Source organism: Pelophylax lessonae, assembly GCF_965119305.1.
Source record: "Pelophylax lessonae genome assembly, chromosome: 2".
Lineage (NCBI taxonomy): Eukaryota > Metazoa > Chordata > Amphibia > Anura > Ranidae > Pelophylax > Pelophylax lessonae.
The window spans coordinates 581,014,266-581,031,231 of NC_138769.1; the positions used below are offsets into that span (position 1 = coordinate 581,014,266).

Genomic DNA, 16,966 nt, shown 5'->3' on the forward strand with positions numbered 1-16,966 from the left:
ATGCTTATATTTTAGTATGTTGCTGTTAGCAATGGGTTACTTAGGTTTGGCCTGGGACTGACCTCATGTAACCTAAAAATGCATTGGTTTTTGTACTCTGTTAGATTAGAACTCACCAGACATGAGGACCCTTGGCACAGATTTTTTGACTATAAACATTTGGGCAAAAATACAGACTAAGACCCTCTGATTTTAGGTGTTTAGTCTTTTGGGGAGTGTGTTCAAGGATTTAAAATGCATATCAGCCTGCCGGCTTAATAAATAGAAAAGGCAACAAGCAGCAGGGTTTACAAGCATTGTGCACCCACAATTGAAATCTCTTTTTAAACTTTTGTATGTGGCTATTAGCAATCAAAGGCAAACTTGACAATAAATAACAATTGTTTATTTAAGGTTTATTACAAATGTATTTAATGACATTTTTCTACAGTTTATTTTTGAAAACTTATTTGCAGACAGCAATAAGAAAACATTGCTTCTCATATAAAAAAAAAAAATATATATATATATATATATATTTAGTTATATAATATATAATAAATATACAAAAATATAAAAAAAAACAAGACAACAGATCATAAAACTGTTGGTCTATATACAAACACGTTTTCAATGCACAATATAATTAAAATATACTTATTATAGATATATACACAAAGGCAAGGTACCAGTATACAAATAAATACTTTTTAAATACATATATAAAGGAGTTAAAAAAATATATATATAATAATATACAGCACCGATTAAATCACTGGAGGCAATTGAAGAATAAGGAACAGAGGACTGTGGTGACAGAATAAATTATTGTAAATAAATTATTGTGTGTGTGTATCTATATATATATATATATATATAACATATACAGTGCATTGCGAAAGTATTCGGCCCCCTTGAACTTTTCGACCTTTTGCCATAAATATATATTGATATATATATATATATATATATATATCCCATATTGGCTTGATAATTTCACTTGTACGGCCATCTGCACAGGCACCAGTGATCCATTGCCTGAGGTATGCATTACTATAACTTAAAACATGATTTAACTGTGATGATTGCTATTGTCCTAAATGTCTTGGCTGTCTTCATTTTCAGCTGGGCCCATTTAAATGAAATCCTTACTCTCCTTTTGGTACTGTAAGGCAAGCCAATGACACAAAGGCTCTTAAATAGCATTCATTTATGTTGTATGTTTGCACTGGCCGTTGATGTTATCAACTGCCACATAACAAATGGTCAAGATGTCTATAGGTATCAACAACTAACCATAAAATCTGTCACATTTTGTGTCAAAATTTCATTTTGGACATTGCAGACATCTTAGGAGGTTGTACGAACTGAATTTTGGAATCGGATTCCCTTATTCCATGCCTCCCAGTAATACATTCCAAAAACTTTAAATGCAAATCTTCCATAACCTTTATAAAAAGTTATTTAGAAGTTGCTTGAAATCTTCAGTGTTTCATTGTTCTATATGCTCCCTTTGTAATAACAAAATAAATTCACAGTTGTAATGTTCCTTGCATAGAACTATATGGTACATAAAGTTGAGGTGTGAGGTGAGGGTGGTACTCCTTTATGATTTCTCTCTGTATATTAGGGACTCTTCCAGGCCTTGAAACAAGACATATTTGCACCTCTAAAGGGGTACCGGGTTTAGGAAAGTCTACTTCTAATAAACAATAGCAGACTAATTAACGGTCCAGAAACTGAATGTTGATTTCCTTGTCCGGTACTAGAAGTGTCCTGGTCATAGGTTTCACCACGCTTCCTGGGCACTCAGGTCGAATTTCAAAATGGGTAAGGATCTGCAAAGGATATCAATAGGTCATTATTGTCAAGAGAAAACCTAAAGTGAAATAATGCTTTCCGTTGCAACATCACAATAGGCGATTTTCAGTGCACACAGAAATGTAAAAACAGTCCACCCAATAATTGATCTTTAGGTAAATGTTAGAGGGTTGGATTGGCACTCAGCTTTGTATATTTCTTTGAGCTTTGGATATCAGGTTGTGCTCACTAGTAACTACAGTTAATTCTCAGCTGCCAATTAGAATTAGACCTGTCCCTATAGTTTGAATCTTATTAGAAGAATGTTATTATTTATTACAATTATTTGTGAATAAATACGTTTTTACTAAGAACAGGTAGACATACAAGGCCCTTAAGCCTAATACACACAATGAGATTATCGGACGAATGATCGTTCTTTTTTTTTTGCATGCAATTCTCCATATCGAAAACAAAAGTTTACTAAAGTACGAAAATTCTTGTACGACAATTTGGAAGTGATATAATGTATTTGTATTGTATTTTTGAACGGAAACTGTACTGAGTAAACTAAAATCGTACGATCTGGTATCATACAAGAAAAATTTGCGCGTTTGTCCCTTTGGAAAGTTTCAGACAAAAGCTGCATACTAACGATCAGATTATGGTACGATCGCTTTTGTAAGATATTCTGATCGTGTGTATGGGACTTAAGGTATTGCAGAACATATCCACCTAAGTTCTTACATTCTCTGTAATAGCTGTTACACATATACTCTGCTCACATATAGATCCTTCATTCATAAATGCTTTTCACATTGCACAGACAGCAGCAATAAGAATAAAAGACCCTCACATTGATTCATATTGGGGGGGGGGGGCGAAATCAGGAATTGCTTTATGAAGGTTTTACTGGAAGAGTCCATACAAACTCAATAGGTGATTAATTTCTACAAATATTCAACCAGAACTGGAGAATCCCTTATTCATACATAACAACACCCTTAAGCTCTAAACAACCCTTGTATTATATATCTCATCAATGCTAGATGTTTAAAAAAAAAGTCAGGGTTTAAAAATGCATATGTGGAGCCTGATAGGATATGTCTGGTTTTAAATTCATCTCAGATAGTCCCATCGGGTATATCTCCTGACATAATTCTTGATCACTGTCCACCTGGAAGTTTTGGGTGTTCGTGCCTTCTTCTCTGTGTTCCAGCCCTCCCTGTTATATTCTTCTTAATATACAATAAGTATAAATCCAACAGGGAGAGCAGGAACCCCTCAGAATGGTCAAAGCAGCTATGCAGATCCATGAATTATAGCAGAGATGTTTCTAAAGGCACTTTTCCACTGCAAGTACCGGCTCGGCTCTACTCGGCCCTGCTTGGCCCGGTTTGCTTTTCCACTGCTGCTACCGCATGGTACGGTGTTGGAGCGGTTCGGTACGGTACGGTATGGTTTGCTTTTCCACTAAAGTAGTACTAAAGTTAAGTGGGTGGGATAACAACGGGGTGGGTGGGATTCTCTGACCAATCAGTGGCTAGTAGTGACTGCATGCAAAGGATTGTGGGATATGGTACCGGTATGGTACCTCTTGGAACCACAATCGAGGTGGTACTGTTTTTGAGAGTCGTACTGTTCGGTTCCATGCAGTGGAAAAGCGCCGCTGTACCGTACCGTACCGAAACGTTCCTACACCATACCATGCGGTACCAGCAGTGGAAAAGCACAAAAGCGAGCCGAACCGTTCGGTTCCATGCAGTGGAAAAGCGCCATAACTGAGTTGCTAGAGATTTAACTAGATTTAATTTTGTGGCTTTACCTACCAGTGTGTAGTGCAAACAAAATATCAGTTATGGGGGGGGGCTGACACTTTAAAAGATGTTGGTAAAGTCCTCTTACCCGTGAAATGGCAAGGTAAACTTCAAGTTCAGCTATCCTCCTCCCAATGCAGCTTCTCTTTCCAAATCCAAATGGGATAGAGGCATATGGATGGTGGCACTCATCTTTCTTCAGCCAGCGCTCTGGTTTAAACTCATCGGGGTCTGAGAAGAACTTCTCATCTCGTGATGTAGCATAATGGCAGAGAGTAATAAGTGTCTGAAAGAAATACGGATGGATTAACGTTTTGCCCTTATCAAAGGAAGCCTACTATTCAGTATGTAGCATGTTATCAGAATGTCTACTGTATTACTAAATGGTTATGTACACTAAATATGACAGCAGAATTGTATTTTTTACACCAATTTGGTAAATCCTGCATGTTTAACTTACTTTTTTTGGTATGGTGTACTCTCCTATTTGGATATCTCTATCTGATACAACTCGGGCATTGCCAGGAATTACAGGATACAACCTACAATGATAGAAAAGAGATCAATTACAATGGTGATTTTTTATTTTTTTTTTCCAAATAAACATGATTTTGTTTTTTATTCCCCCGGCATGACATTACTTTCCATTATTTGCTTTTTGTATGTTTTAGGGAATAATTAGACAGAGCAGCTGTTTGAAGCCCCTGTGGGGTTCACAACATGGGCTTCCTTATGCAATAGTCATTAGAGATGGCACTTAGCTTTCTCTCTGCTGATGCAAGTCCTATGTTCAGGGCATTATTTCAGTCCCTCCTAAGCAGTCCATTAAGCACAGATCGCTTATTGGCACAAGAGGACAGAGCAGTGGGATTTGGATTTTGCCAGGGGAGTTAAACAAGTAGGCAAAGTGGGCTTTAATGTGATAGTATCAGCAACCTTTTTGTTTGGAGCTACATAACAATCATAAATGTCCACTGCCAATGTATTAATACATTTCTCCTCCTTAGAATATCCATATACTGGAAACCACCCATAATATAGTGATGCCTATTGTCTTTTCACCACTCCTTGGGCTTACTTTGGACAATATACCCTAATGATCTAGAAAGTTTAATTTTTTCACACTTTCCTTTGTATTTAATTGAATTTTTATTGTTTAATTCATGTAATTTTTACCTTAATACTTCTTTTACAACAGCCTTCATTAGGGGCATTTTAGCTACATCAGCTGCAGTTGCAATTGTCCGTCCTTGTTGCACATCTGTGATCTCTTTATACAGAGCAGACTGTACTTGTGGATGTCTTGCTAGCTCATACAGGGTCCAGGAAAGTGTACTTGATATCTGTCATAAATATAAAAAAATTATTATAACAGGTGAATCTTGAATACAGTATAAGGAATACACTTATTGTAGGAAATATCTAGTCTACACCTGGCAGACTAGGGCTTGTACAATTAGTAAAAATAAATAGCAAATCCAGCCAACAAATGAAGAGGATCAGAGAATGAATAATTCTACTAAGAAAATTCTGCAGCTACCACTTCATGGTTCAGACATTTTTTCTTTTGTCCAAGAAGTTCAGACATTTTATATGAGACTTTTAAGGCAGTGAAGGAGCATCAGTGGGTATGTTCGGGAACAGTTCTCATGCATTACAATTAAAGCGGTAGTATACTCAAAGGAAAAAAAAAAAAACCCCTGCAAGACAAAGGCATAATGAGCAAGTATGCAGCGCATACTAGCTCATTATGAAACACTTACCTTAGAACGAAGCCCGGACACAGACCCCCAGACACCGTTGTGGGAGCGGACATGATCCCTCTGCGTCTCTTCCGGGTTCGGCGGCTCCGGCGCTGTAATTGGCTGGAGCCGCGATGATGTCACGCGTGCAGGAGTGATTTTCCGGCAACTTCCCAGCAAGGAACTCTGAAGGTCCGCCGGAACCTTCAGAGCGCATGTGCCGCTCGCGCCAGCGGCTGCATGCAGCGCAAATATCTCCTAAACCGTGCAGGTTTAGGAGATATTAATTGTACCTACAGGTAAGCTTTATTATAGGCTTACATGTAGTTAAAAATCACAAAAAGCGGTATACTACCGCTTTAAGATTACTGACCAAAGGTAGTGGAGTGTATTATTGAAATTCATCAATGACTGTATTTAAAACAAAAGTACTGAGCAGGTAAGCAGTGCTTCTTGTGGGTACCTAATGGATACGTTTTCGACTTTGACTTATGTTTACCTTTATAGAAATATAATCCTTCAGCTAAAAAGAAAGATCTTTAGAATGCATGACCACTTAATTTAATAGTTGGAAATCCAGATGTATTTTTTTCTTATTAATTGTCTTAAATCTATAAGCAATCCTTGAAAGTCTTTTTTTTATAACATTTATGTAGAGTCAGCCTAATATACTGAACTTTAGTGATTACATAATATTGTCTGCCCAGTGGTGCTGATAACCTCAGTATTGCTACCTTGTACAGTCAGCCAGAGTATCTTGTAGGGCAAATTACAGGTAAAAGCTACATAATCTTTTAGCATGCTTTCAGATTGAAAGCAGGAGTAAAGAACAAGCCAGTGCTTTAGTGGGGTAGTGTGGGATGTGGTTGAACCCCACACAACAATGCTGCAAGGCCTCAGTGGTAACCATAACATAGGCATACAGAACATCCAATGTTTATGTTGTAAACTGTTGGCGCTTTATAAATCCTATATAATAATAATATCATCTTTACATTACTAGTATGTGAAACCTACAATTCTCCCTTACCGTGTCTACACCCGCCAGAAGCAGCTCGGTGACATTGCCATAGATTGCCTTCATGGGTATTTTCTCCTGGGCCAGGTAATAGGTCAGGAACTTTCCTTCTACTTTTTCACCTCTGGACACTTTCTCAGCTATATCAGCCATTCTTTGATCAATATGTCCTTTAGCTGCACAAATAAAATATTTTATTAAATTTAAGACAGATGCCATCAAATTTTTAACAATTAGTAAGCAATACAATTTTTTTTCCAGATCTACTTTCATTTTAAATATGTATGAGGTTTCCATCTAATCTCCAGCAATGGAGTTTTATATCTATGCAGTGTCAGTTTACTGAAGGACTATACTAAGTGTGCTTAGTTCAATTAAGGATACACATTTAAGGGTAACTATGGGAAAAATCAGAAATTACATGTGTGATATGGTCTGTCACCAGGATTAACACATCGCACTCTGTAACATAGTTTTATTACCTTTTGATCCTGTTAGTAGATTAACACTACCTGGGGGGGGGGGGGTTCAACTGTGAGCTTTTAGTGATATTGCTTAAAGCTTGTTTCCAAAAGATTAAAAAGGCATAAAAATGTATTAGAGTTTGGCTTAAATTGTTTTGTCTTTTACCTAAAGGGTATTAAAAATGACATATCCATCTAAGACTACCATTGAGTGACAATGCTGCTGTGCGCTTTCAATGCAGAACAAACAGCATTGTCTTTCTTTTTCCAGGAAGTTGGGAAAAATATTTCAACTGGCAGAATCACCAGCATAGTTACACTTTAGCTATCTATAACAGCCATTCTCAACCAGGGTTCTGGGAACTTTAGGGTTCATCCAGTGTAAGCTAGGGGTTCCTTAAGTTCTGGCTAACTAATCTCCCATCTGATGGTGCCTGCATAGTTCCATGTTCAACACCACTTGGCAGAGCCAGAAGCATGACTGCAAGAGTGTCATTCCGGCCAACCTGTAAGGGGGGCGTTCTTCCAACCTACTACTACCAATGTAAGGGGCATATTCCCAATGAACCCCCAATGGACTAATCTTACCAGGGGGTTCCCTGAGACCCAAAAAATATTTTAAGGGACCCTCTGGGGTAAAAAGGTTGAGAAAGGCTGATCTATAATATAAACAAATAGTTGTTTCAATGATTCATTTTTAAATGCTTCTCAAAATGTGAATATTAGTTAAACATACAGTAGCAAAGTTCAATTGACAGTAAACCAGAGTACCCAATAAGATTTTAGTATACTTAAGTCAAAGCAGTAAAAACATGTATTTTGATTGGTTGTTACAGGTTACTTCACTTTGCACACAATCACTGCAGTTTGCACTGGGGTTGATTTACTAAAGGCTAATAGCCTGTGCAAAGTGCAGTTGCACACTACAAGAGTTGATCCAAAGCTTAGTATATGAGCAGAAGCTCTGCTGACTTATATCATCCAATCACATGCAAGCAAAAATGCTGTTTTTTTTCTACTTTTCTTGCACACGATTGGGTATTCTTTGTCAAATAAAGCTTTACCTCATTTATTAAGCTCTGTGGCAACTGCACTTGCAGAGTGCATCTGCACTTTGCAAAGCGCACAGTCTATTTGCATTTTCTAAATCAACCCCATTGTGTTATTTAGGTACCCCATTGTAAATATTGGTTGATCATGTTTCATGTAAGCTATAACGGGCAGTAACTAGCATGAGCAGTGTCTCTTTATTTGTTGCACTAACTGTTGGCGCTTTATAAATCCTGTATAATAATATACAATCTACACAAATAGACTAGACTAATAGACTACTATTATAGATTGTAGAAATGAACATGTTGCTGAATTTCTAGATCTTTTTTTAATTTTGTCCAAACAAAGAAAAAAAATCAACGCTTGAAAGTTAAATATATACTATAATTGGCCTTATCAATGTATACACAGCCGTAACATCTACTTTCAGTGTTTGTCTTTCATAGGTAAAGACCTCGGAAGCGGTATCATGAAAGTCTACCTGGGCTGATGTAAGCTTTCCTGCGTCCTTCATGCCATCTAGAATAGGAAATTAATGTAGGCCATGGAGTGATAGGAAAGACAAAACACAGCTTACATCAGCCTCACCAACTATTCACTGAAAACATGAACTGCTTGTTTGACGTTTCATAGCTTGTCCAAGCCATTTCTTCATTTTTAATGACTTAAAAATTCAGGAAAATACCCCAACATTTATTTCCACACCTTTGGACACCTTAATCTAATCACCAAAGAATGTGTAGATGTTAGTGATTGGGTTAATGTGGATATAAATGTTGGGGTAACTTCTGATGCTCATTAGAACTAAAGAAATTGCTTGTATAGCCTGTGAAACATCTTCAACATTACAGAACAAGTCCAGTTGAACGTGACTAACAACTACCATATTTTCCGGCGTATAAGACGACTGGGCGTATAAGACGACCCCCCTAATCTTCAAGTTAAAACATCGGTTTTGGGCTATACTCGCCGTATAAGACTACCCCCCTTCCGACGCAAGGCAACACCATTGAAAAACATCAGCTTTCTCATAGATCCAAGGTACCCCAAGTACTGTAATACATGTAATCTCTCTTAATATCTCCAAGGTACCCTAAGTATAAGTATTACCAGTAGATGTAATCTCAAGACGCTGGCTGTGTGGGAATCCTGTACCGGTATACCGTATGTACCGTAGCTTCAGCTACATACAGTGTACCGCACTGAGCCAATCAGGGAGAGCGATGAATTCTATTATTGAATGCAAAGCCTGCTCGGATTGGCAGAGTCAGAGAGGCGGGCTGATGTTACACCGTCAATCCGAGCAGGCTTTGCATTCAATAATAGAATACATTGCTCTCCCTGATTGGCTCAGCACGGTACACTGTATGTAGTCCAAGCTACGGTACATACGGTATACCGGTACAGGATTCCCACACGGCCAGCGTCTTGAGAGATTACATCTACTGGTAATACTTATACTTAGGTTACATTGGAGATATTATACTCGGCGTATAAGACGACCCCCCATTTTTGGGGGATATTTTGAGGTTATACGCCAGAAAATACAGTACTAGTTTCTTCACCTACAGAAAGTCTCATGACTTTCTGTAGATGACATGAAATCCTAGACATGACCATCAGCATCCCCAACATCCCTTCCCTTAGTTTTGCTTCTGAATTTACCCACAAGTGACCAGAATCGATCACCGAAGAACAAATCAAATAGAAAACATAACCTGAAAATATATGTTGGAACTGCCCCCTGTTGCCCCAGGCCCTGTCCCCCAAACCCCTAATGGGAAACACATCCCTACTAACCATCTGTACCAAGTAGGGACTGCCTGGGTATTCTCCTTGGTGTTTTGTGCTATCTCTAAATCTTGCAATTTGAAGGAAGAAGAGTCAAAGAGAGCTATGTAAATAACAGCCAAGGGCCTTGGTGCAAAATAGGTGTCCCTTAATATACCCAACAAGGCCAAAGAATGGCACAGTTAGTATATTCATAAGAAGACCGCATAATCCATTCATTTGCAGTAGTCCAGAAAGAGAGAAAATATTTGGGTGGAGAATTTTACTTTCTGCAATGTAGGCTAGGTAACCCTATGGTGCCCTATGCAGTTAGGCTCTAGATCTTAATCACTACTGATATACGTGTAATGTATAGGGAAACTTACCAAAAGCAAACATGTAATCCCAGGACTCACAGAACTTTTGCCAGGGCTTTCTGAAAATTTTGTGCAAAAATCTGGGCATGGCCATGGTTAGAAGGGTCATTACAAACATAGTATTGATGGACTTAATGAATTTCTCGGTTTCTTGAGGGATAGTGGTCTCCAGGCAACCAATTCTTGACTCAAACAGGACAGAGGAAATACCTAGGAAAATGCAGAGTGGGAAAAGTTATAAAAATGCCAGATAGGAGCATTGTGAAGACATTCTGTAATAGATACATTGCTCTGCTCCAGATGTGTATTTAGTAGTGGGAAATCAGGGACTTGGTACCTTTAATTTAAATCCTTAACGCCTTTCCATAGAGCCCTCTATAAGCTGCACAATAACTGCTTAGTGAATTTGGTGCAATTTCACTTTGCAAAGAATACCTAATCAATTGCTTTTTTTTTTTTGCTTGCATATGATTGGATTATGGAAGTCATTGGAGCTTCACTTCATTCACTAAGCTCTGGGGATAATTCCCAGTCAAAATGCAACTTCCCTTGCAGGTGAACTATTTATTTGCCTTTAGTAAACCAACCACTGGTAAGGCTGCATTCACATTTCAGCGTCTTTGGACAATTTTACAGGCTTTTTTTTTTTGCATTTCTATGGGGGTTTTGAGTGTTTTTGTTTTTAAATGTAATTATTTTAGCTAGTTACTAGGGGAATATGAGCAGAATGTGAGCATTTTTATGGGTTATTGAATGCATTTTTCAGGCATTCTCAATGAAGTCTATTGGGGCCAAAACCTCATGCAGTTTGAATAACCCTGTAGCTAAAAAAATTAAAAACATAATAAACTTTTTCGAGCTTACACGTTTAATGCGACACAATGCTTGGGTGTGAACAGGTACAATTGCGAACCATGGTTTTTGGATGTTTAGCGTTTTAGAGCTTTGAGCTAGAGAATGCTCAGGTGTGAATGGGGCCTAGCATTGATCTTGACCCTGCAGTACTTGGGGGCCTGAATCTATATTGGGCAGACTAGATGGGCCAAATGGTTCTTATCTGCCGACACATTCTATGTTTCTATCTATTTCTAAGGCCCCTTTCACACAGGCGGACCTGTCAATTTTTTTTGGCGGATCTGAACGGGTGCCCCATGCATCTCTATGGGGCATCTGATGTCAGCGGAGACATGTCCGCTGATATCCGATCTGATCCATCAAATCTGGACGGATGGAAACCCTATTTTCCATCCGTCCAGTGGATCGGATTGGATGAGAACGGACAGGCGTCCGTTCTCATCCGATTCCCCCATAGAGAACAGCGGGGACCTGACGGCTCTGTCTCCGCACACAGCGCAGAGACAGAGCTGCCATCAGCCTGCTCAGTGGGGGGATCGGCGGATCGATCCCCCGCTGAGAAAAATGGAGTCCACCGACAGACCGCCAGGTGTGAAAGGGGCCTAAGTGGTTACAATGATCTGGACACAGCCAGACTCTATGAACATGTTACTTTAATAACTGGTGAATTGCTACATGTCCAAATGTTCCTTTGTAGATGAATGAACCATTTGGGGTTGTAGAAACATGTACAAAAAAGGCCTTGATGAATCGATATTGAATAATTACCTTCTAAGCCAAATCTGTAGAACTCGCTGGAAATGTCTTTGACCACCTGATTTGGATTTTGATTCCGCTGGTGATTTAATTTCTTTATAAGATCCCCAACGACATCGTTGAAAACATTGCTGTATCCCTCGACCTCCTTTGGTTTCAGCATGTGTTTCCCGAGAATGCTGCGGAACTGCTGCCATTCTTCTCCCTCACTGCAAACATCAGAGAGTAATATTTAATGACATTCCTATACACAATCACAGAGGTCCTGTGTTATACATAGAATATATTGCATCATTTAGTAAAGCAGTGCTATTGTGCATAGTGAAGTAACCCATACAAACAGAAATCTTCTCTTAACTGGAAATGATTCAAATGATTTTACATACAACTGACACAGATACATAAACCTGTCCTGATATTAGCCATCTGTAATCTCCTACACAGCAGTGCTGAGACTGGGGGAGAGAGAAGCAGCACTCTCAGCCAAGCAGGTTCTATTGCTCTGTACAGTAGTGTCAGTCTAACACACAAAACTTACAGGAGGGCAGAAAACAGAGGTGATCCCATTAATCAGGGATCCTCAAACTATGGCCCTCCAGCTGTTGCCGAACTACACATCCCATGAGGCATTGTAAAACTCTATCATTCACAGGCATGATGGGAATTGTAGTTTCTGAACAACTGGAGGGCCATAGTTTGAAGACCCCAGCATTAGGTGCTGCAGTTCCTTCATTGTCCAGTAACAGGCTGTAGAGAGCCACTAACTAGGCTTCATTGCTGTTTAGTCTACAGTAAAACCTGGCTGTGCTTTCTGGCAGGGGTGTCTGAATCACAAGGCTTTTGGGACAGAATTATAAATGCCTTGGCTGGTAAAATAGTTCATATATTTTAATTGTGTGTTATCTGCTTGCCAAAAGTTTAGCATTTAATGAATAAACAATGATATTGGTTCCCTAGCAGGTACAGGTAATATACAGTTTTGTAGCCATGGTTGGAAGGTAAAGTACTATCACATATGAAGTTTACCCTGCAGTAAAAAAAAAACCATAGATTTTGAATAGTTAATATAGGAACACCTTTAGTTCTTTTTTCCAGTTTTAGAAATAAGCTTGGGGACCCCAGCCCTCCTACCAGTACTATGATCATAATTAGAGGTTTTCACAGGATACTTACGCAGTAAGCAGACCATACGAGTGTCCCCGGTACTCCCTGTAGTCTTTCCAGGAGGAGAGATCTGAGCGAATGGGATGTTTTCCTTCCTGTCGTAAAACCTGCTCAATCAGTGATGGATCCGCCACGTGAACAGTAAGGATTGGACCAAAACTTGCCTTCCACACTGGACCATATTTGGCTTTTCCCTGCAGCTGAAGATAACATATAGAGATAGTCATTATTATTTATTACTTGATTAATGGATGTATATCCTACTAATTCTTGGTCTTCCTCTAGATACATGTATGTGTGTGTGTGTGTATATATTTATATATATATATATATATATATATATATATATATATATATACATACATGTATACTGTATATATATATATAAAAATTATTTTTGCATTTATATATATATTACTCTTTTTATATATATATATATATATATATATATATATATATATATATATACATACACATATATATATATATATACATATAATATGTACTACAGTATATATATATATATATATATATACATAAACACACACATATATTTTTATGTGTGTGTGTGCGTCTCTCTTTTTAATAATACTCTCGATCACTTATATATACAAAGACTATATGTACAAAGCTTTTCCTGTCAATAATCACTTTATTCAATACATGCTGGTTACCTGTGGATGCCTGTAAGTGTTTTTTTTACCATTGGAATACATTTTAATCGCAGCAGTTTTACACTATGTATGTGTACTTTGGCTTATTTTTTATATTGGTGTGCTGCCGGGAGACCATGTCACCATAATCCAGAAGTATATAGTATATGGATCTATTTGATCGACCATCACTCACGATCGAGACACTTTCTCCTATGAGGAATACTTGGCCTGCTTGACCCATTTACTGTAAGGTACCTGGGTCCATATTTTCTGGTGAGCGCATATGCCTTTCATGTTGGTGTTGGGTTCTTTCTCACTGACGAGTTTGGATATCTGAACACTTCAGCTTCACTTTTTGGTTCTCCAGTACTTTTTCACCATGTCATGAACTCACGTTTTTTCGATATGGAGGATGCACTGTTTTTTTTTTTTGTTTTTTTTTATTTTAATTATCAGTTATATTCATTTATTTATTTTATTTATTTATTTCAGGTACTTATATAGCGCTGTCAATTTACGCAGCGCTTTACATATACATTATATGAACTCATTCTTTCATTATGGATTTATTAGGCGCTGCACTTTTTAAATGCTATATACAAAGACACATCAAATGATTGTCTACATTTTGGAGGAATAGCCTTCTGATCAGTTTTTTTTATATAAGACTTTCCCCTGTGATATGTGCCTGTGTCTGAAATGACAGCTATTGTACAGTATAGTACTTGCAGCACTGAGTATGTGACCTGAGCTGATCATCCTTGTCCACCCAGTGTGGTGCTGAAAAGCATTGCCCCAGTTTGTGGTCAGGAAAGTGATGATGCATATTCCAGAAATGAGGCTCCACATTTGTAATGTGAAAAGGAAATTAGTAAGAGAGGAAATAAGATGAGTCAGCATTCATATCTCATATAGGAAGTCAGTCTAGCCTTAGCCTCGGGTATTAAATAGGGATTTACTCCCATCTCTATCCTTCCATGCCAGGCAGAGGCTGCAGTAGCAGCAATTCACCAACTGGAACTGGAAAGTTCTCAAGATCTGTCAACAGACTAACTATATAGGAATGTGAATCCCAACCTCATAAAATGGGATATTACTATTAAAGGAAGGAGGATCGCTCAGTCAGATCACCTGCCTTCTTTTCATTCAGGAAACAAGCATTTTGTATGCGGGCAGAAGTGTCGTTTTTTTATAGGCACAGTTCTTAATGCCCACCCATGCCCAATGCAGGGCTAAGGACACTGCGCCAGTCCTATTAACTATGCTAATAGCGAAGGGGGCTTCCTATTAGAATTCACATGCTATGCATATTATATTATTATTAATAATGGTTATGTAGAAGTGCAGCCACCTATAATATACTATATTACAACACACAGAGGAATGATATGACAGAAAGCAATCACAGTACAACTGGAGCCATACACTGTCCTAGAGAATGCTAAGATTTTTAATAAACCCAGCCCTGCCCTTCTCATCGTATATATAATAGAAATATATAAATATAATATAAATGGAAGATCAGCTCATAGGTGTTCACGTTAGTGGGCGTTCCCTACAAACACTCCGCTTGCTATGCAAACACTCCAATGGAAAAGGCTGCATTTGACAAGAAAAGAACGTTGTTGCCTGCAGATTAAACTCATCTTATTAGGACACGCCGACGTCCAAAGAAACGCAATGCAGCGTCAAAGCAGATCAAACGCAGCCTCCGCACTGCCATGTGAACTGTTTCATTGAAGTGTGATCCAATAGCAGGAAAACAATACATGTTGACCTGAGCCCATAGGATGGCCATGCACTGTACAATTTGATTGTACAATCTCTGTATAATCCCAATTATCAAAAGTATGTGGTAGGAGAACACAGCTAAACAACCCATTCAATGTGTATCCAAATAGGCAGGCCCTTGTGCTACATATTTGATGGTGGATCAAAAGGAGATTGTACAATCAGATTGTATAGTGTATTCTAAAACAAGATTGTAGAGTATATTGTACAATAAGATGTTATAGTGGGTTGTACAATTACATTGTATAGTGTATTCTAAAACAATATTGTATAGTGTATTGTACAATAAGATTTTATAGTGGATTCTAAAAACATAGTTGTATAGTGTACGGTACAATAAGATTTTATAGTGGATTGCACAATCAGATTCTATAGTGTATTGTACAATCAGATTCTATAGTGTTTTCTAAAAACATAGTTGTATAGTGTACGGTACAATAAGATTTTATAGTGTATCGTACAATCAATTTGTATAGTGTATTCTAAAACAAGCTTATATAGTGTATGGTACAATACGATTTTATAGTGAACACAGCTAAACAACCTATTCAATATGCATCCAACTAGGCAGGCCCTTGTGCTACATATTTGATGGTGGATCAAAAGGAGATTGTACAATAAGATTGCACAGTGCATTCTAAAACAAGATTGTATAGTGTATTGTACAATAAGATTTTATAGTGTATTGGACAATCAGATTCTTTAGAGTAATGTACAAACAGATCGTAGAGTGTATTGTACAATTAGATTGCATAGTGGATTGTACAATCAGATGGCATAGTGTGTTGTACAATCAGAGTTTATAGTGTATTGTGCAATCAGATTGTAGAGTGTGATGTACAATCAGATTCTACACCGTGTTGTATAGTGTTGTGTACAATCCGATTCTACACTGTATTGCATAGTGTATTGTATAATCAGATTCTACACTGTATTGCATAGTGTATTGTACAATCAGATTGTAAAGTGTATTGTACAATCAGACTGCATAGTGTATTGTACAATCCAATTCTACCCTGTATTGTATAGTGTATTGTACAATTCGATTCTACACTGTATTGTATAGTGTATTGTACAATTCGATTCTACACTGTATTGTATAGTGTATTGTACAATCAGATTGTATAGTGTATTGTACAATCAGATTGCATGGTGTGCTGTGATGAGCAGTGATGGATTGATGTGACACTTACCTGTAACTCATGCAGCCTGGACAGGCCCCCTCTGCAGAATATATCAGTGAGGAAGCTGATGGCAGAGGGACCAGGCACATCTGCCAGGGACTTGTGCCTCTTGATGACTGTCTCTGGTCTTCTCAGTAAGGACTCAGTCCATGCCTCAGTGAGGGTCCTGAATATAGAAGAGGACCTATTTGCCAGTTTAAGTGTCTGTGCCATGTTGCCCTGGGGATGGGTGGGCAATGAGCAGATAGTAGGATTGTTTGCAGCATCTTCCAGCTATGCCAGCTCCTCTATTTATACAGAAACAAACTATATTCCCCGCTGCAAAACTGAAGGCATGTGTACACCGCAGACACGCCCCTTGTGTCATCCCCCAATCACTTTCATCATCCTTCTCGAGAAATACTACATACCAGTCATGCATCAATGAGAGGGGCGTGGTCAGAACGTGACAGGAGCACTCGGTCAGCCTATACCTTTGTTACAGGGCGTGGTTTAGTCATAGCTATTGGCCAGGCGCTGCATGTGTGGAGTGTTGCCAAC

The 16,966-nt window shown here is 38.3% G+C and overlaps 1 protein-coding gene across 1 annotated transcript; it reads right to left on the reverse strand.

The window, feature by feature from the left end:
* Window positions 1–958: 958 nt before the first annotated feature.
* CYP27B1 (cytochrome P450 family 27 subfamily B member 1) lies at window positions 959–16,736 on the reverse strand. The gene is made up of 9 exons (XM_082246603.1): window positions 16,436–16,736; window positions 12,805–12,995; window positions 11,644–11,840; window positions 10,030–10,230; window positions 6,369–6,532; window positions 4,773–4,939; window positions 4,057–4,138; window positions 3,685–3,882; window positions 959–1,817 (listed from the first exon to the last, which is right to left on the reverse strand). The coding sequence occupies exons 1-9, from the start codon at window positions 16,637–16,639 to the stop codon at window positions 1,704–1,706; spliced, it is 1,518 nt and encodes a 505-aa protein (XP_082102729.1). The 5' UTR covers window positions 16,640–16,736; the 3' UTR covers window positions 959–1,703.
* Window positions 16,737–16,966: the final 230 nt, after the last annotated feature.